The 20546-nt window shown below is 45.9% G+C and overlaps 3 protein-coding genes across 3 annotated transcripts in view; 1 reads left to right on the top strand and 2 right to left on the bottom strand.

The window, feature by feature from the left end:
- Positions 1 to 18: 18 nt before the first annotated feature.
- On the bottom strand, positions 19 to 3372 carry Plp2 (proteolipid protein 2). The gene is made up of 5 exons (XM_021658494.2): positions 3121 to 3372; positions 1766 to 1918; positions 1559 to 1654; positions 969 to 1059; positions 19 to 572 (listed from the first exon to the last, which is right to left on the bottom strand). Exons 1-5 carry the CDS (start codon positions 3214 to 3216, stop codon positions 553 to 555), a joined length of 456 nt encoding a protein of 151 aa, XP_021514169.1. The 5' UTR covers positions 3217 to 3372; the 3' UTR covers positions 19 to 552.
- A 3228-nt stretch (positions 3373 to 6600) lies between these two features.
- Magix (MAGI family member, X-linked) lies at positions 6601 to 13463 on the bottom strand. Its single transcript, XM_021658503.2, has 6 exons — positions 13370 to 13463; positions 12434 to 12577; positions 10118 to 10200; positions 8210 to 8446; positions 7950 to 8118; positions 6601 to 7172 (listed from the first exon to the last, which is right to left on the bottom strand). Exons 1-6 carry the CDS (start codon positions 13416 to 13418, stop codon positions 6880 to 6882), a joined length of 975 nt encoding a protein of 324 aa, XP_021514178.1. The 5' UTR covers positions 13419 to 13463; the 3' UTR covers positions 6601 to 6879.
- Gpkow (G-patch domain and KOW motifs) overlaps positions 8227 to 20546 on the top strand; it is a 36531-nt gene continuing 24211 nt past the window's right edge. Inside the window, exon 1 of the mRNA XM_021658502.2 lies at positions 8227 to 8364. The gene's annotated coding sequence lies outside the window, so the exon portion shown is untranslated. The remainder of the gene's footprint in view (positions 8365 to 20546) is intronic.

Here is a 20546-nt window from a genome sequence, read left to right as displayed (position 1 = left end):
AAAAATTCAACTTATTCGTTATAGACTTTAACACTTTTTATTATTTTTTTAGCCCTTCACAGCCACATAGAGAAAAGGGTTATTTGTAGTGGGCCCCTCATTTTGTAGCTTATGTGGGAGTACGATTCAAGCAAAACTCACGTCAGCTTCTAGTACTGCAGAGCAGAGGGGGAACTAGGTACACCCATAAAGGTGACCACACCCAGGAGGGTTGATTGGCAGGCTGGAAGACAAAACTCCCAATAAAGGCACTTTTACAGGGATATAGCTCAGTGGAGAGTGCTTGCCTAGTAAGCACTCAGCTCTAGGTTCAATCTCTTGTACCATAAGCACTTTCAACGAGGTCAGAGAATTGGCTGGGAGTGTTGTGGAAACCGGAGGAGGTATTTTTTTTTTTTTGAAACATGATCTGTATAGCCCTGACTGCAGACTCAGAGATCCACCTGCCTCTGCCCTCTTGAGTTTGGATTAAAGGCATGCACCACCACACTGGGCAAGAGGACGTTTTTGATGGAGGAGTTATTGGCAGGTAGCAGAAACAGACAAAGAGGATCATGGACCATCTGTGGGGTCTGCAAGAGGAAGGAAGAAAGAAAGAACTGATGAATCCACATGCCCATTTTTACAGCCAGGAATGCTTACACACTTATGACATTAGGAATCAATAAGGGACAGAATTGCCAGTCATACCCTTCCCTAGGAGGTCCTTTTTCTTTTTTCTTATTCTTTCTTTTTCTTTTTTTCTTTACTGGGGGGGTTGTTTCGTTTTGTTTTTCAAGACATAGTTTCTCTGTGTAACAGCTCTCTGGCTGTCCTAGAACTCATTCTGTCAACCAAGCTGGCCTTGAATTCAGAGGCATCTGCCTCATGATTGCTGAGATTTAAAGGTGTTTGCCATCACTGCCTGGCTTCTTTCCTTCTTTCTGTTCTAAGAGTGCACACAAGTTTACACACACATACACACTTACCAGTGGGGGCCGCCGTATGTCTTTGCTGCTTTAGAGGGAAAGTGAAATAGGCATCATAGCCAAAGAGCACTGTAGCAGCTAGGCCCAGTACCTGGGAAGATGGTAGCAAAGGGATTGGATTAGAGAGCCTACTCAGACTTTATGTCTTTGTATTCAACTCCAGGAACTGGCCCAAGTAAGTTAGTGACTCAAGCCTCATGCTAGGAAGGTAGGGAACGTCAGGGAAAGGCCAGGAGTCTGAATAGTTCCTACCTCACCATCTCCACAGTACCTATCAGAACATGACATCTAACATCATTGTCTCACATTTAGAGGAATTGCTTCTTACTACATTTGAGACAAAATTCTAGCAGATGGTAGACTAACATGTTGACAAAGAGGCCGCCTTTGTCTCTCACAAAGGTCTGTCTGACAAGGAACAGTGTTTTTACAACAGATGATCTTGGTAGATAAAATCATTGCTGGGGCCAGACTTTCCTGCAAGTGCTGAGAGCAACTTTGGCCTGGCGTAGCTCACGTACTCCTGCAGAAGTTCCCTACATCCTCAAACCCTTCTTTCTGTGATTTGGATCTGCTTCTTGGGCCCTTACCCCAGCAGCAATTCTGGAGCCGCCTCTTCCTTCTACAAGGACAACAATGGAGGTGATCAGGTACAGGATAGCTGCTATGAGGGATCTGAAGAAGTCCTGTGAAGCGGATGCAGAAAAAGGTGATTTCAGCCTCCAGCATTCTACAGACCATTCAAACTTCCCCACCCACCACCCACCCAGCCTCAGCAATACTGGCCCCTTTCTCACAGTCCAAGGCCAGTTGATGAATGATATCTTAGAGTGCAGGTCACACATGTAGAAGACAAATAACACAGCAGCAAAGATCATCTCAATCACCGACAGGGAGGAGTACGCTGATGTAGATGCACTGAAGCAAATTAAGATCACCAGGCACAGTATCTGAGGGGGGCAGGGACAAGGGACCTCAGTCAGCCATGGGTTAAGTGCAATGGTTGAAATTGGAAAAGAGGAATCTCAAACTCATATGTTCATCAGGAAAACAAACAAACAAAAAAACATGAAATCCACTTCCCAGGACTGGAGACGTAGCTCAGTGGTAGGGCATTTACCTAACATGTGCAACACCCTAAGTTCCACCAACTTGGTAGAGTTGGAGGGGATCAGACGGAGGGGGGGGAGAAAAATCATTTTTCCCAAATAACTACCAGGAGCAAGAAAATGACACACAATAAAACACCCAAAACCCCTCTCGCATGCTCATTGTTCTTCAAGCTTTGTCTAGGAGCTTTACAAGTCTTATTTCACTCAATCATCCCAATAATCTAATGAGCCAGGTACTATTCTACTTTATACATGAGAAAAGTGAGTCAGAGAGGTTAAGTGGCTTCCCCAGGGTCACCCAGTAAGAAAAAAGAAGAATTATGTGCTTCAGTTCCCCTTTCCCTGAGGGGAGTGGCTCTGCCAGGTGTTTGGTGAGCGCTGGTGGCGCCAGCTTCCAAGCCTTTAATGGGAGGGACTAGAGGTTCCCCAGGCAACCCCCTTGGGAAGGAGTGAGACTGACACTAGCAGGGCAGGGCTCCGTTAAAGGAGCCGCACCCCTTTTTATAAGTGACCCAAAGGCAGTGCGCACTTTGAGGCAAATGGAAAACCAAGGTTCCCTATAACCATGCAAAGAGCTAAAGACCTCCCGTCCAGTTCCAAACGGGCAGGGAAGAACTGGTGAAGGGTGGAAAAGCCCTACCCTAGAGGACTAGCTCTATCCCACCCCAAAAGGCCCCGCCTTTGGGAGCACAGCCAGCCCGCCAGCCAGTGCCCAGGCTGACCACGCCCTGCCACGAGAGGCTTCCACTCCCCAGGACCCCTTCTCTCCTTCCACTAGCAGCCTACACCCACACACCGAGCCCCCAACATTAGCTAAAAATTATTCGCCTCACCAGTGCACTACCAGCTCTCCACTACTTCGCCCATGCCCGACCAAACACCCTGCACCTTGGCTTCGATCCTCCTCTTCGAACTCACCCACTTGCACCCCACGGCTAACCAGCCGGGCCACGTGCCTGCCTCAACCGGGACAGTCCAGTACCAAGTGGTCCAGCCCGTACACCTAGCTTCTGCCCACCCTCCGGCCCGGGAACACTCACAATCTCAGCAAACAAGAGCAGTCCCTTTCGGGTGCGCGAGAAGCTCGTGCAGGCTAACCAGCAGCCAGGGGCTGAGAGGCGCTCGGAGTCCGCCATGGTGTGTGCTGGAATTCCTGGGACGCAAAAGAAGCTCTGCTTTCTGGCTCACAGGTTCGAGGTCGCTGCACACCCAGCCGTCTGCCCCGCCGGTCTGTCCGGGAAGGGAGCCCCCGGGCAAAGGAGGGAATGAATCACCGCGCCTAGCTGAAGCAGGCGGGGCCAGAGGGGGATGGGCCAGGTGGCTGCCGCCCCGGAAGCCCCCATTGCCCTCAGGCCGAAGACGATACGGGTCCCGCAGACAGCTCTACCTTCCAGATGCCTGGCAGCTCTAAGTACTAGGAGCACCACTACAGGGACCCTTCAGTTTTTGTTTTGTTTTGGTTTGTTTTTTTGTTTGTTTGTTTTAATGCAAAAGCGCTACCAAGGGACTCTGGCGCTTCCTCCGTTTGATCTTAGCCAAAAGGCCAAGAAGCAATAGGGTGATTCAGTTTCATTAGTTGAAAAAGTGGCCAAGGCCCTGTTTAAATCCGAAATTCTCGAGGACAGGTATGTTTCCTGATTTCGGAATGCTTTGAATTTTAAAAAGTTTTCCCTTTGCATATTTAGCAGTGGTTCTCCACCTATGGGTCGCGACCCTTTTGGGTTCCAACGACTTCTTCACAGGGGTCACCTAAAACCACCAGAAAACGCAGATTCATTACGATTCATAGCAGTAAACACAGAAAACAGATTCATTATGATTCATAACAGTAGCAATATTACAGTTATGAAGTAGCAACAAAAATGCTTTATGCTTGGGGGTCACCACAACGTGAGGAACTGTATTAAAGGGTCGCAGCGCTAGAAAGGTTGAGAACCTCTGGTATATAGTATATTACCTAACACTCTGGACACGATCTGTGGAATTAAAACTTAATTACCTCAAGAAATGGTGTAAAATGTTCACAATAAGTGGGATGAATAAAGATAGAAAACCGTTCCTGATTCGGTCAGGTCAGGTTGTGTGGTCAAACGGTACCAAACTGGGGTGAAGAGGATGTGGTCATTTTCCAGAGTTTGGGAGGCTCTGATTAGAAAGGATAGTGCACTGTGAAATACTGTTGTGGGCGTGCCACAAAGACCAAGGGAGAACGGGACTTGGTGATCAACCTGGTAAATCTTAGTGAGTATCCTCAGTGTGCTTAGAGCTCCTTAGTCTGTGCTGCATAATGCCAGGGAAGTCTTCAGCCTAACTGCTGAACCTCAGTTTTCTAGTTCTGAGAGGCCAAGCCAGCTTTAGCTGAAGACTTGGGGAAAGAATACATTTTTGCTGAGAGCTAGAAAACATAAGGGGTGGTTCTTGGAGTATAATCTTGGGGAAGTTTGCAGTGTGTTCTTGAGCAGTTTATTTCTCTTGGCCTTGTTGGTGTCTAACTCTGAGACATGAGTTACCTGAAATTAGGGCACCTCCAACCCCAATGTGATCTGGACATTGGTCTTATACTCATCTCAAATATAAAGAAATCACTGGAAGGCCCTGTCAGCCCCCGCTCCAAACATAGGTCCTTTCCAAATGAAGGAAAGGGCTCCCTATTACAATTGCCATTGTTGAGAGAATGAATGAGTAATGGAAAGGTTGAAACATTTTTCCCAGAGTTGAATGCATGCATTCAAGCATCGATAAATACCTGAACTTGTGGAACATGACCAATTTAGCTCTCTTACATCTCCCATTAGTACAGATGCCCTCCCCACCCCCACCCCCACTTCTACCCCCAGTTTTTCCTTGGTCTTTCAGATTCCACTTAAAACATTATGTCATTAACTGGACACCAGAGCCCACCACCTCCCCCACAATATAACCTGTCCTTTTTTTTTTCCTTTCATTTAGTTTGTTGTTTGATACAGGCTCTCACTGTGTAGCCCAGGATGGCTTAGAATTTGTGATCCTCTTGTCTCAGCTGCCCACTTGGGAGAAATTACAGGTATACATACTCTCCAGCCAGAACCTCCATTTTCTTAGTTTTGTAACTATAAGTTCTCTTGGAAATTATCTTTTATGTATCCTTATCATTCTTGTGTGATATCAGTCTACTTTCACTACAGTAGCTACACAAAGCCACAAAGCATTGTTTTGCTCCCTGGTATCCCCGTAGAACTACTCTAGAGCAGGTATACAGTTGAGGTTCAACTGGTATTTGTCAAATATGGGTGAAATTAAAATGAAAGGCTTCCATAAAAATCTCTAACTAATTTTGCTTTGAGCTCTCCCACTCTGATCTATTTGCACTCTCTGGGCATCATTTTCCCCCTTTGAGAAATGATCTATCAAGAGTTGTTGAGTAGGTGTGTAACTAGATGAAAGCAAATACTCCATTAAAGCCAGTAGCAGGGTGAAGCTAAACTAAGTAAATGGTAGCTGGGGTTACTATGTTAGTTCCCTGGGTGTGACTGTTTAGGAATTGTGTACTAGACTCCTTTCCTGACTTTTGGGGAGCCATACTCCCACAATACTCTGAGTCATGAGTAGCTGGAAGTCACCCACACACAAACACTTTAAGTGTTCACTTCTTTATTCCTCAGCTGCTGCCTGTCCCTGTTTGGTTTTGCAGTCTGTCCCACCCCCACCCCCAGTGCCACCTGAGACTCTGTTCCTGTCATTTCCCTCCCCGCCCCCCCTCCCGCATCCTCCTTAATAGGGGCGAAAGTTGCCTGTTTAGACCACAACTTCCCTCTTTGGGGGATGGGACTGAATGTTCAGGATGTGCTTAACAGAAAAGGTGACTGGACATTTGTAACATAGGCCAGCGCCTGCCTGCTTTGTGGCTACCCGAGTTGGAGTTTACTGTCCTTATAAGCATTTGACAGTAGGACTCAACTCCCGGGTGGAGGAAACTGTTCTCTTCCCAGACCAGGATCGCCCAGAGCACTTTATCACCAACTACGGAAAAGTGGAGGAGTGGCCCAAAGACTCTAATGGCCCTTTTTAGCCTGGCCCACCCGGGGCAATGACTCACACCTTCCCTTCTCTGTCTCTAAGCGGGGTCCAGGGCCGCAACCCACGCCCCTAGGGTAGCAGTCTCCGAGCCAGTCAAAGCTAGTTTTTCAAGCCGGAAGTGGGACACCACGGACTCTGGGAGGAGTAAGGCGCCAGGCAAGCAGGAACCCTGAGCCTACTGGGGCACTCCCACAGCAGCCCTACTTTTGCATTCCCCACGCCAAATCGCAATAACGTTTGAACTCCAAAAGTGAAATGAATGAATGGGAGAAGTGCAGGGGTTAGCAAACCAAAGCAAAATGGGGAGTACGGAGAAATAAGGATCATTTTGGAGGCATGAAGAAAGCAGCATGCAGCCTTTGGCTGGTTTCAAAAGGGCCCTCATCGAAACCAGATCAACCCACCCCTCCCTTCCAGAGTGGACTGGGAAGCCTCACCCTGCCTAGAGCACCTGACAAGTCAGGACTGGATTCAGCTATTTTATTACCTCCCGGCTAGGAAGCAACTAGGAGAAGCTGAGCGAACGCGGGGGATGGGGGAGTGGGGTGCGAATGCTCTGGGCTCTGGGAGGGCTATACCACTGGCGTCTTGAAGGGGTGGTGACCAGTCCACTGTGCAGTGTGGAGTGGGGGAGGGCACTAGACGAGGTTAAAGCTTTAAGGGAAAAGCTTAGTGCCTGGCAATCCGACGTGCTAGAACCAGGCGTAACTTCACCAAGTGAACACAGAGACGTCTGTTGGTGCTCAGTGCCTCTGCCTTCCTGCTGCCATCTCCTGAGTGAGCTGCATGCCCCCACCACGAACCCCTAGAGCCCGTGAGAGCCGGTCTTCGCTCGGTACCAGCCAGGGCCCAGGGGTACCAGGGATACGGTCGTTCAGATCTTCCGTGGGGTGCTCCACTGCGTGAAACACGTGGCCAATAGCCACTGCCTCTGGACTGGGTTCTGGACTGGGCCGGGTTTTGGGCCGGTGGTGAACTGGGGAAATGGTGCTGCGAGACTTCGTCTTCCTGTTCCTGCTAGGATCTGAGCTGCGATCTGGAGATAGCAAGTTTGAGTGGTGAGATGGGGAATGGAAGACAGGCCATAAAAGCTCTTAGGGAAAGTTGTCTTCAAGGCCCAGAGGTGCTGCTCTGTCACAAACCTCAACATTCCCCAGCTCCAGATATACCCCTCAATCCAGGCATAGCGGATTATCTACTGAGCTGGCTTGCCAGCCCCCTATATTTGTTTCTCACAAACAAAAGAGAGTGTCTGGGAGATGGAATCCAAACGGCTTCTCAGATGGCTAGGCAAGCACTGCACCACTGAACCTCATTCAGACATCAGAGTCCCCAGTCTCTATACCCTTAACCCATTTTCCAATCGAGACCCATGCTGCCTTTTCTAAAGACTAAGACTTTTCCTTCTGAGCGGGGTGGTGGTGGTGCACGCCTTTAAAGCCAGCACCTGGGAGACAGAAACAGGTGATCTCTGAGTTTGAGGCCAGCCCTGGTCTACAGACAGGTCCAGGACAGCAGGGCTACACAAGGAAACTTTTTTCTTCTGGAAAAAAAAAAAAAAAAAAAAACTCCTCCCCCTCCTCTCCTAAGACCTCAAAAGCATCCTCTCATTCTTATCCTGGGATGGGCTCCCTCCCTGTTCCAGATTTTTGTCAAATCTATATAACCCCATCCAGACACTGGACCTCTACATTCCCCCACTTAGATCAGGAAACCCTTTCTACCCAGAATCCAGCTTTTCCATTCTTTGAGCCTCCCCTTCCTTCCCCTCTCTGATCTGTGCCTCTCTTCCCTAGGAAATCCACCACTTCACCTCTCTTCTGATGTTTTCCAGCCTCCTCAGACCTACTGGCTTCCATCTCTTGAGGCCGTTGGAGCACCAGGTAAAGGCAGGGACCTCCAGCTCGAATCCGCTCCACTACCTGGGCATGAGTGAGGCCCTGTGTTGACTCTCCATTGATATAGAGCACACGGTCACCAGCCTGCAAGAACACAGTGATGTATGAAGGGCAGACAGAACACCAGACAAGGAAACGGTCAATATCTATGATTGGACTGTTGCTTAGAGCTGACCTGCAAACGACCACATCGCTGTGCTGGCCCATCCTTCAGCAGTCCACGCATGGTCAATGGAGCATCCCCAGATATACCTCGGCCTCCACTTAAAGTGAAACCAAAGCCTGTAGGACCTCGGACCAGCTCCACAGAAAATCGGCCAGTGTCTTGCGGTAATTTCAAAGCATAGCTTGCTTTACTCTGGGTTACTGGAGGTGGTTCCATACATGTACGTAGAGTCTCAGATCTTTGATGCTAGAATGAGGAGCAGGAGTATAAATACATTAGCTGGGTGTATGCATTAGTCAGAGTTATTATTGCTGTGATGAAACACCATGACCAAAGCATCTTGGAGAGGGAAAGATTTATTTGTCTTATACTTCCATACCACTGTCCACCATTAAAAGAAGTCAAGACAGGAACTCAGACAGGACAGACATCTGAAGGCAAGAGTTGATGCAGAGGCCATGGAGGAGGGCTGCTTACTGGCTTGTTACCCACAGATTGCTTGCTTCACCTGCTTTGTTTTGTTTTGTTTTGGTTTTTAGAAACAGGGTTCCTCTGTGTAGCACTGTCTGTCCTGGAACTACCTCTGTAGACAAGGCTGGTCTCAAACTCAGAGATCTGCCTTCCTCTCCCTCCTGATTGCTGGGATCACAGGTGTGTGCTACCACCGGGCCACCCTGCTTTTTTTCTTTTTTTTTTCTTTGTTTGTTTGTTTGTTTGTTTTACAAGACAGGGTATCTTTATGTAGCCTTGGCTGTCCTCGACTTCCTTTGTAGACCAGGGTGGCCTCAAACTCAAAGAGATCCACGTGCTTCTGCCTCCCAAGTGCTGTGGTTAAAGGAATGCACCAACACCGCCCGGCTCACCCTGCTTTCTTATAGAATCCAGTACTATTAGCCCAGGAAAGGTGCCACCCACAAAGCTCTCGGCCCTTTCCTCCATCAATTACCAATTAAGAAAATGCCTTAATTAAGAAAATAGCTGGGTCTTATGGAAGCATTTTCTCAAATGAGGTTCCCTTCTTTCAGATAACTGTAGCTTTTGTCAAGTTGACATAAGACAGCACAACTGAGCCTATTGCAACTTGACACAGAAACACATTACCATTAAGCCACAACCTTTCCTTTCTTATTCATGGCCAAGATCTCACATTAAAAACTTGAATAACAGCTAAGCTGGATGGTGGTGGTGTACACCTTTAATCCAGCACTTGGGAGGCAGAGGTAGGCAGATATCTGTGAGTTCAAGGCCAGCCTGGTCTACAGAGTGAGTTCCGGGACAGCCAGGGCTTCACAGAGAAACCTTGTCTAGAAAAAAAGAGAGAGAGAGAAAGAATAACTTTAAAAGTCCCACCATCTTTTATTTATTTATTTATTTTTATTTTTTTATGCGCATTGGTGTTTGGCCTGCATGTATGTCTGTGTGAGGGTGTCAGATCTTGGAGTTACAGACAGTTGTGAGCTGTCATATGTGTGCTGGGAATTTAATTTGGGTCCTCTGGAAGAGCAATCAGTGCTCTTAACTGTTGAGCTATCTCTTCAGCCCAAGCCCAAAGTCTTTACATATTCAAACACATTAAAATTTCAGTCCCTTTAAAATATCCATATTCTTGGAAAATCCTAAATCTCTTTTAAAAGTTCATATACGCAGCCAGATCTTATCGAGGCTTTTTCTCAATTGAGGTCCCTTCCTTTCCAATAGATATTCTAGCTTATGTCAACTTGACATGAGACTAGCCAGCAGTGTAGGAAGTGCAAATCTGCAATGCTAGCAATGGGAAATCTAAGGCAGAGGAAGCACCATGAGTTTGAAGACAGCCTATTCTACCAATCAAGTTCCAGGCCAGCTTGGCCTACAGAGGATGTTCTGTCCAAAACCCAACAAAAGCAAAGGAGTAACACAGGACATAGCATTGAGTACCTGGGGTCGATGTTCCACAGGAGTGGCATGAGGCAAGCAACTGTCTGTAACTTCTATATCCGCAGAATCCAGAACACTATCAGCTAAGATGTGAAAGAGACAAAGAGGGATATCAAAAGATGTGACAGGACCCCGGTTTAACTTTTAAAAAATTATTTTTACTTTATTTTATGTGTATGGTTGTTTTACTTGCCTGTATGTCTGTGTACCACATGTGTACCTGGTGTCAAGTGCTCTGGAACTGGAACTACACTGTGAGCCACCTCGTGTGTGTGCTAGGAATTGAACCTGTTTCTTCTGGATGAGCAGCCAGTGCTCTTAACCACTGAACACAATCTCCAGCTTCCTAAATTAACATTTCAACCTTACTTATTTGCCTAATTTGTACAACTCACACAGAGTCACTCATCATTTAACTACCTAGAGATCATTTTCCCATTCTCCACCTCTAGTAATCTTTAAGGCTGGGCTTACAGAAATAACTGTCCTGATTCCTTCTTTTTAAATAATCCTGTGCCATCCATTTGAATAACCCTCCATTATCTCCCTTCCAGGTGTTAATAACACATAGGCTGCATGTGTTAAGTAACACCCTAAGTGGGACTTCCTAGCATGTTCTACATCCTGAATTTGGTTCTAATACTTAAAAAGTTAAATACATACAATATTTTTAAAAAACAATGGTGGGGTGGGGCTGGAGGGATAGCTCACTGGTTAAGAGGACTGGTTGTTCTTCCAGAGGACCTCTTCCAGAGGTCCTGAGTTCAATTCCCAGCAACGACATGGAGGCTCACAACCACCTATAAGGAGATCTGATGCTGTTTTCTGGCGTGCAGGCATACCTGCAGACAGAGCACTCACACATCACAAACACTGTGAAGAAACGGCCCACCGAAGGCCTTCTAGGGAGTTTGTCATCCCAAATCGGGTTCCTGAGAATCTAGACCACAACCTCTAATTAGCTAGCCAACAAAATTCATTTCATTTCTCACATTTGAAGATCCACCCCCATCAGAAGAGTGATCAACCCCAGCATTCTGGAAGGCGAAGCTTAAATTGGAGACCACTGTGGTTTCTGTCATGAGGTGGCGTCTCATGAAACCAAGCAAGAGACTGCAAAGAGGGTTGAGCGGTTAAGAGTTCCAAGTACTCCCAGCACATACGTGGCAGCTTACAACCGCCTGAAGCTGTAGCTCCAGGTAGCTCGGGTGCATTCAGGTGTATACGCCTACACATACACACACAATAAGTCCGCTGTGGTGGCAGCGGACACCTTCAATGCCAGCGCTCAGAAGGCCGAGGTAGGCCAACCTGATTTACACAGGAAGTTCTGGAAAAGCCAGGGCTATACAGAGAGACCCTGACTCCAAAGTAAAATTAAATCAAAATTAAATCTTTAAATATACACAGAAGAAAACAAGCAAACAAAAATTTGCCTCTAATGTGTTTAGAGCTGTCACACTTTGGCGTTTCAGACTCACCTCTTTGTAAAGAACTCATCTCCTTTCTCTAAGTGCCTCCTCTTTCGGAAATGACATTTGGTACAGTTTCACACATGTATAGTGTATTGAAATCATTCTTACTTCCATTATGTAATTTTTATTTGTTTGTTTGTCTATTTGATTTTTGGAGACAGGTTCTCTCTGTGTAACCCTGGCTGTCCTGTCCGAGTTGGGATGGCTGGTGTGGCAGAGGCTAGCACAGGGATTGTGAGTTGCTTTGGGCTGGGATTAAATGCTTGGGCCACCACTTCCTGGGGCCTCATTAAGTACTCTTTTTTGGTTTGTTTCGTTTTGGTTTGGTTTGTTTTTCGATACACGGTTTCTCTGTATAGCCTTGGCGATCCTGGACTGACTCTGTAGACCAGGCTGGCCTTGAACACAGAGATCCACCTGCCTCTACCCCCGAGGGCGAGTGGTGACATTAAAGGTGTGCACCACCACCACCAGGCTCCTATTATGTATTCAACCGTCTCCCACTGCTGCTAACTCTCTTCTTCCCAATTCGGTCCCCTCCTACTCCCAGGTTTCTTTGTGTATGTGTTGCAGATAGTAACAACTGCCTACTGTTCAAAGACTGCAAATACTAAATTGGAGCCCCGCTGACCTTAATAACCATCCAGCCCAGTACTTTCCACAAATGTTCTGAAACTCATCTATCACAATAACTCTGAAAGAATACACTCTAGTGCACAAGGTCCGGCTAGCTCTGAACCCTTCCCTACGCAATCACACACCCTAACAGTCGCTGGCCTTCCGGCCTTCTAGCTGGAAGTCCAGTCCCTCCTGCCCTACCCTATCAAGTCCTTGCACTTACCCTCATGGCGCAGGCGCAGTGTGGCACCCGCCTTCCGTACTAGCTCTGACAAGTCCGCCGCGGCTCGCGCCACCAGGGGGCGCGCATCCAGCCGCTCTAGAAGCCGACGAGCGCGATGGCCCCTGAACCTCGGTAAGCCACCTCCTGCCCAGAAGAAGGAGACAAATAATCTTGGACCGAGAGCGGTGGAGCCCCGACCTGAGCGATTCTAAGTCTAAAAACCTAGAAATGCCCCTACAGATATCCCGAGATCCCTGGCCACTAGTTCAGAGGTGGCCAGCTGAAGAGGTGGTCTCCTCTTCGGGGGAACCCCTACCGCTTTGGGTGTGTGAGCTGCCCACTGCCTTGCCCTACAAAGTCCACTAAGGTATCCATTTAATAGCTCTTCTAAGAACCTAACAGATTTATTTATTTGGCACTCACCACACTGACCCCTAGTAACTCTAGATGCCAACCTTTTTTCGCTACGTCTTCAGAGATCCTGCTTCTCCCTCCCACCGAGCAACCCTGAACACCACAATTTCAACTCCAGTATACTAGTCAGTCCCTGCTACACCCAAGAGTTCCCTTAACGGCCAGGTGTCTAACTCTGGGCGCAAGCACCTCCAGATTACCCCTTCTCAGGGCCCCAGCCCACCCACCTAATTCCCTGACTGCCTAGGCTCAGCAGATGCCTGTAGGCCCTTCCTCCCAGACTCAAATTGAGGTCTCCTGAGTCCAGTGTGATCCTCATCACACACACTGAACCTCGGGACTGTATGGTAGGGGACCTGAAGCAGTTTCCATCGCTGGGGCCCTGGCTACTGCCAGGACTGCCTGGGCACCAAGGCTGACGTTTACCACTTGTGGGGTGGAAATGGTTAAGGGCCAACAGGCGAGGCGAGGGTGGCCTGGCACGTCTCCTTCCCTTTCTCTCTTTTCCACCCATTCCAGTACCTCTTCTGCTCCCTTTAGGGTCTGCAGTGTTTCCAGCGTGAGAGTTCATGGCCTGTGGTGCGCCTGGTGGACTCAAGGCAGCCCAGTGACTAGTTGGGTTTTGTGTGTGTGTGTGTGTTTTAAGCACAGGGCGCTCTCACCTGGCTCCTAGCCCAGACCAGCTGTTGTCTGGCCAGTCCCAGGCCTGGCACCTGGACCTGAGAGGTGACCTACCTGGCCGCAGGCAAGGAGGCCTGGTTGTGGGAGCCGGTCAAGTCAGAGTTTAGCCTTGATTTGCTCCAGGCGCTTCTGCTTCTCTTAACTGGGGACTGCTTAAAACTGAAAAGCCGTGTATGCCAACTGTTAAAACAAGATACGAAGGAAATGGAACTCAAATAGACTGTTGGAAGTGTAAGATGGTACACTAACTTTAGAAAACAGCTTGTCAATATGTTAAAAGTTAAGCAATAAACAATCGGAAAGAAAACTAATTAAACATACACATAGGTTCCACCCATTCCACTTCTGAGTACTTATCTAAAAGAATGCACACTTTCCTTAAAGACTTGAGGATGAGTGTTTATGGAGACTTTGGGGGGGGGAGCTAATATTGATTACAATGATAGCTTCATGGTTATTAGTATACTGTATTCAAAACATATTAAGCCTATGAGGCCAGACATGGTGGTGGTGGTAAATGCCTATAATCCATAACACATGGAAAGCTGAAGAAGGAAAATCATGAGTTCAAGACCAGCCTGTGACACATAGAGATAATCTGTCTTAGAAAAATAGTGTTTGGGGCTGGAAAGGTGACTCAGTAGTTAAGCGTACTTGTTGCTCTTCCAGAGGATCCAGGTTTAACCGCAGCTCCCACACAGTGGCTCACAACCATCTTACTCGAGTTCAAGGGGATCTCTCATCTTCTTCTGGCCTCTTCAGCACCAGGCATGCATATGGCACACATACATAAATGCAGGCAAAATGTCCATACACATAACAATTTTTAATTTTTTAAATTAAACAATAAATGGGGCAAGGCATTATGGTGTGTGCCTTTATTATCAGCACTCAGGCCAGTCTGGTCTGCATACTGAGTTCTAAGACAGGCCTGCATAGAGAGGCCCAATCTAAAAACATAATAAATAGTGACAAGATGGTTCAGTGTATAAAAATATTTACTATCAGCCAGCCTGATGACCTGATTTTAGTCTCCAGGACCCACATGGTTGAAGGAGAGAATTATGTCTGGCAGGTTGTCCTCTGACCTCCACATGTGTGCCCTAGAATGTTCATATGTCCCCTTTTAATACCATTTAAATTTTCTTTTAAAAATTAGAGTTAAACACCTGGCAGGGGACAGTGAAATGGCTCAATTGGGTAAAGCCTAGTCCCTGGAACCCAGTTAAATGTGAAAGGAGAGGTGTGCCTTGCAGGCAATTTAGAAGCTCTATTTCTAATTTTCTTAGCAGGGTTCCCACCCACATCTCACCACCCCCACTTCCCAAAGGGGTACTCTAGATGATGCAGTGGTTGGGGTTCCACTCCATCTGTATCCCTTTGAACACTGTAGCATAAGCCTTTCCTGGGGAAACAAACAAACATCTATTCACCCCACTAATGATAAACCAAAGACACCATTCCATTCTAACTTGGTGAAACAATGAATTTAACTGGGATTGCTTTGAAGTTTAATTTAATGTATTGTGTATGGATGTTTTGCTCATATGTATATCTGTGCACTATGTAGATGCATAGTGCTTACAGGGGCCTCTTCCTCCTCAGTGCTGGGATCAAAGGCATGCACCACCACCTCCCAGCTTTGTAATAAGTTGCTTTTTTTGTTATTTTGTTTTGTTCCGTTTTGTTTTTAGAGGGCAACAGCCATGTCATGCCCAAGGACAGGGTTGAACAGCAAACCTCCTTCCTCCTCCCTTGCCAGCAGTCTCAGGTGATCCAAGCTTCACTCCTTTGTCATTCCTTGCCCTTGTCCCCTGAATCTCAGCTGTCCTGGCATTAGCTTTCTTAAGGAGTCCTCATCTAGCATCCTGGGCCTCTTATACCTCTTGTAGAGTAATTCATCACTGTGGATGACACTTGGGCTGTCCATTTCTTCTCAAGTACCCATGCCTGAACATCTCCTAGTCTTCAAGAAGTTCTCCATTCCCAAACGTTTTAGCCTATCACCCACCGGCATGCCCCCTATGGTGCTCACTGTCCACCTGTACCCTGGACAATGTCCTAACCTGCAAGGCTCTCACATCCATGGAGCTAAAAGGTGGCCAATCCAATTCCCACTAGCTTCAGGCTCTATTGGATACCTTCACACCTGCCTGCCTGCCACCTGCTACCTACAGGTTTAGGAGCTGGCATGTTGTTAGATGCCATGTTACAACCAAGCCTCAAGAAAGCACAGTGACAGGGATGGGAGCCTCTCCTGGGTTTGGGTCAGAGAGAGCGACAGGGACAGTGACAGCGACAAGGACAGTGAACGAAGAGGGAAGAGAGAAGAGCAGAAAGGAGGAGAAGGAGGGTAATCTGTGGTGGGTGCTTCACTGGATGGTAATTCAGGTCAGTGGGACTTCATAGTCCTGTGTGGTAGCCATATTCCTGTAATTGTCATGAGGTTCCAGAAATTAAGACCAGCCTGATCAGAACAGTGAGACTCTGCCCTAAAAGAAAAAAAAAAAAAAAAGGAGCAACAGGTAAAGGCATTTGCATCAAGCCTGACAACCCTGAGTTTGATTCCCAGGACCCATGTAGTGGAAGAAGGAGAACGCACATACTGTGACATATGCCCGTACAGGCACACATGTACACATATGTATACACACAATAAACAAACAAACAAAAAAACTTTTTGAAAGGGAGGGGTACTTCAAATGTCATTTCTGAGAGGTAGAGCCTGGAAAAGTGGTAGGGGTGGGTACTTGGCCTAAGAGAGTGCGTTGTGATCAGACCTTGAAATATGAGAATTAGGATGACCCTTAGACGCTAGAGGACAGGCCTGGATATTCAGGAGCCAAAATGTCAAAGAACAGCCTCCGGTGTTGTTCTTAGGATATTATATGAGAGACGGATCTAGTATTATGAAGGGCAGGTAGGAAAGTCTGGAGGATTACTCAAATAGTTGACCAAGGATTATTTGTTAAGAAGAGGGAAGAGCCAGGAACTGCGGCTCACACCTGTGAATCTGGCCCTTGGGAGGCTCAGGCAGGAAGATCAATGTAATTTCTATTTTCTTGCCAGGCTAGGTTAATAATGAATTCCAAGTGAGATGCTGTCTCAAAAAAAAAAAAAAAAAAAAAAAAAAAGAAGAAGAAAAACAACAAAAAAAGCACAGGAAAGGAAGAGAGGAGCTTTGAGGATTATCTAGCAGCAGTGCTGAAAGAGTTAACTAGTGTAGAAGACCTTGATGTGAGCAAACAAATGACAAAATAATATAAGACAGAGAGAGAGAGAGAGAGAGAGATGGTGGAACCTCCTAAAGTTTTCCTTGGCCTTTTTTTGCTACTCCAGACTTTATTATGCTGGACTCTGAAAGACATTAATATCATGGAGCATGACCTATTCCAAAATACTTCTGCCTTTGAGGAAGAGGTTCTAGGATGGTAAATACTAATAACAAAAAGGTATGAAAACCTTGATTATTTAGGGAAGCTGTTCTATATCAGTCCATGTTGGTGGAGGAGGATGGTGGAAGAGGATGGGTATGGAAGGAGGATCCAGGACCTGGCCGGGCTGGAAATCCAACACAATCCCTGAGTGCACAAAAAGAATCAGAGAGCCAGGTACGCCGATGCAATCCTGACCCCAGCACTGGAAAGCTGAGCTGGAAGAATTACCAAAAGTTGAAGGGCAACCTACACTAAAAAGTGAATCTGTGTCAGAAAACAAAAGAAAAATAAACTGTCTCAATCTTAACAACTGTGTAAGTAAGGTATGGATTGATAGGTGGGTAGGAGCCCTTAGATACTTTACTCATTTTTTTTGTGTGTGTGAGTGTTTTGCCTACAGATATGTATGTGCATCATGTAAGTTCCTGATGCCCTTGTAGGTCCAAAAAAGGCATTGATCCCCTAGAACTAGAAAACAGATGTTATAAGTCAGCATGTGGGTGCTAGGAACAGAGCTTGCATCCCCTGCAAGAGCAATAGATGCTCTTTAACAGTTGAGCTGTCTCTCCAGCCCCATTTTTGGTACTTTTAAATCTTATTTTTTTTATTTGTTTGCTTGCTTGCTTATTTATTTATTTGGTGTGTGCCTGTGTGGGTATACACCATCTTGGTTCCAGGGATCAAACTCAGTTGGTCAGGCTTGGTACATGTACCTGAATCCAGTAAACCATCTTTCTGGATCTATCAGTAATATTTTCTTAAAGAGCTGAAACTAATTTTTTTTCATGCAATAGCCAACTTTATACAAAGCATCAGACAATTTATACTCTGAGAGTTAAGAAAAGTCACCTGAGTAAAGTGTACAATCACAAGGACAAGCTGCATGTGGCCAAACATGATTCTTTTCACAGAGACATGTAAACAAACAACAATATCCAGTTGTAATGAATAATTTGAAGGGAACTCAGTCCTATTTGATATATCCGAGAGGAGTATAAAAACATATGCCAAGAACAATTCCATATGTTTTGAAGAAACTGAGGTCATAAGACTCTTGTCTTGCTTGCTTGGAATTTTCTCACAAGCACTGAGAATTGTTACATGACTTCATTCTTGTACATGTTCCAACACTCAACCACAGATGATAGCTTTGATCACCCTTTTTTTTTAATTTATTTTTTTCTTTTTTATTATTATTTTTTACACTTTATTCACTTTGTATCCCCCCATAAGCTCCTCCCTCCTCCCCTCCCGGTTCCACCCTCCCTCCCCCTTCTTCACACATGCCCTCCCCAAGTCCACTGATTGGGGAAGTCTTCCTCTCCTTCCTTCTGATCTTAGTCTATCAGATCTCATCAAGAGTGGCTGCATTGTCATCTTCTGTGGCCTGGTAAGGCTGCTCCCCCTCAGGGGGAGGTGATCAAAGAGCAGGCCCATCAGATTATGTCAGAGGCAGTCCCTGTTCCCATTACTATGTAACCCACTTGGACACTGAACTGCCATGGATTACATCTTCGAAGGGGTTCTAGGTTATCCCCATGCCTGGTACTTGGTTGGAGTATGGGTCTCTGGGAAGACCCCTGTGTTCAAATCTTCTAGTTCTGTTGCTCTCCTTGTGGGGTTCCTGTCCTCTCCATTAATTTATTTTTTAATTACAATTTAGTCACTTTGTATCTCAGCTGTGGCCCCCTCTTTCATTCCCTCTCAATCCCGCCCTCACTCCCATTTAAATTAAATCCTTTGTAATAGGAAGAGCAGTTTCTAATCTGGATCTTTGAGATGGTTAGATCCTCTTTTAATCTGGGCCACACTTTCTACTGGCAGTTTATATAAAGGACACGGAAGAAGGAAACTTCTCTCTTTGTCTATGCTGCCTCTGGAAGTAGATAGCACTAAGCTATGACAATTTACTTCAAAGACAATGACGACATCATTGAGAGTAATCAGATACCATCTTTAAATCATCCATGTCAACACTATTAGTAGTAAAAAAAAAAAAAAATCAGGGTAGTGGAGTGGTGCCACCTATGGTCTGAAACTGAACTACACAGGAGGCTGAGAAAACAAATGGTTTGAGCCTAGGAGCTCCAAGCCAAGCCAAACAGGGCAAATATAGTTAAGACCCAGTCTCTTCAAGAAAAATAAAAAGGCCATCATGGTGGCACATGCCTTTAATCTCACCAATTAGGAGGCAGAGGCAGGTGGATCTCTGTGAGTTCGAGATCAGCCTGTCTACAAACCAAGTTCCAGGCAAATTAGTGCCACATAGTGAGATCCTGTTTCAAAAAATTAAAAAAAGAAAGACAAGAACAACAAAGGAAGGAAGGAAGGAAGGAAGGAAGGAAGGAAGGAAGGAAGGAAGGAAATAGCAGGGCATGAGTTGTATACTCCTGTGGCTGAGAGAGGGAAATGGCAAGTTCCAATTCAGTCATTTGGGCTGTATAGCAAGAACCTGTATTCTCAATAGCAAAATAATAACAAAAAACAAGCAAAAAAAAATCTTATCCTCTTTTTTTTTTTCTTTCTATTTTTGGCTGTCCTGGACTTGTAGACCAGGCTGACCTCAAATTCACAGGGATCTGCCTGCTTCGGCCTCCCTGAGTGCTGGGATTACAGGCCTGCACCATCTCACCCCACCTAAGATAAACAAACAAACAAATTCTGCAAATAGATACATTCAAAAAAAGGAGAAGATCTTATTAAAAAATCTGGACTAGAGAGATGGCTCAGAGGTTAGAGCACTGGCTGTTCTACCGAAGGTTGTGAGTTCAATTCCCAGCAACCACATGATGGCTCGCACCCATCTATAGTGAGATCTGGTGCCCTCTTCTGGCAGGGAGATGTAAATGCAGGTGGAACTCTGCATAAATAAGAAATAAATAAATCTAAACAAACAACAAAAAACAGGGCTGGAGAGATGGCTCAGAGGTTAAGAGCACTGTCTGCTCTTCCAAAGGTCCTGAACTCAATTCCCAGCAACCACATGGTGGCTCACAATCATCTATAATGTGATCTGATGCCCTCTTCTGGCATGCAGATGTACATGCAGATAGATCATTCATATACATAAATATAAGTAAATAAATCTTTTTAAACATTAAAAAAAAGAAAGAATATAGCTTAGTGTGTTGTAATCCCAGCACTCCAGAAACTTACACAGGGACATGTTCAATGCATAGTAAGTTCCAGACCTGCCTGAGCTACGTAAAGTGTCTTAAAACCAAACACAAAAAGGGTCAGATGTATTGGCTCATGCCCATAAATCCACATAAGCTAATTAAAAACAGATTAAAAAAAGAATTTGAAGAGAAGTACTCTGATAATTCTGGTCTCAAAGGTCATAAGTTATTAAACCAAAGTCCCACTGCAAGGTTAGTGTTCCTATGGACAGGGACCATAGGTTCTGAGGAGTAGAAACCCAATCACTGAAGTTTTTACTGAATGGACATGTTGTCAAACTACTTATTACATATTTGTGCATATTTTTGTTTATTTATCTTTTGGGATAGAGTTTCACCATGCAGTACTCAGTGTCCTGGAACTCACTATGTCAACTAGGATCGTCTTGAAATTTCAGAGAT

This window comes from Meriones unguiculatus, chromosome X (genome assembly GCF_030254825.1).
Source record: "Meriones unguiculatus strain TT.TT164.6M chromosome X, Bangor_MerUng_6.1, whole genome shotgun sequence".
Taxonomy (NCBI): Eukaryota; Metazoa; Chordata; class Mammalia; order Rodentia; family Muridae; genus Meriones; species Meriones unguiculatus.
This window is presented reverse-complemented; position numbering and strand designations above follow the sequence as displayed.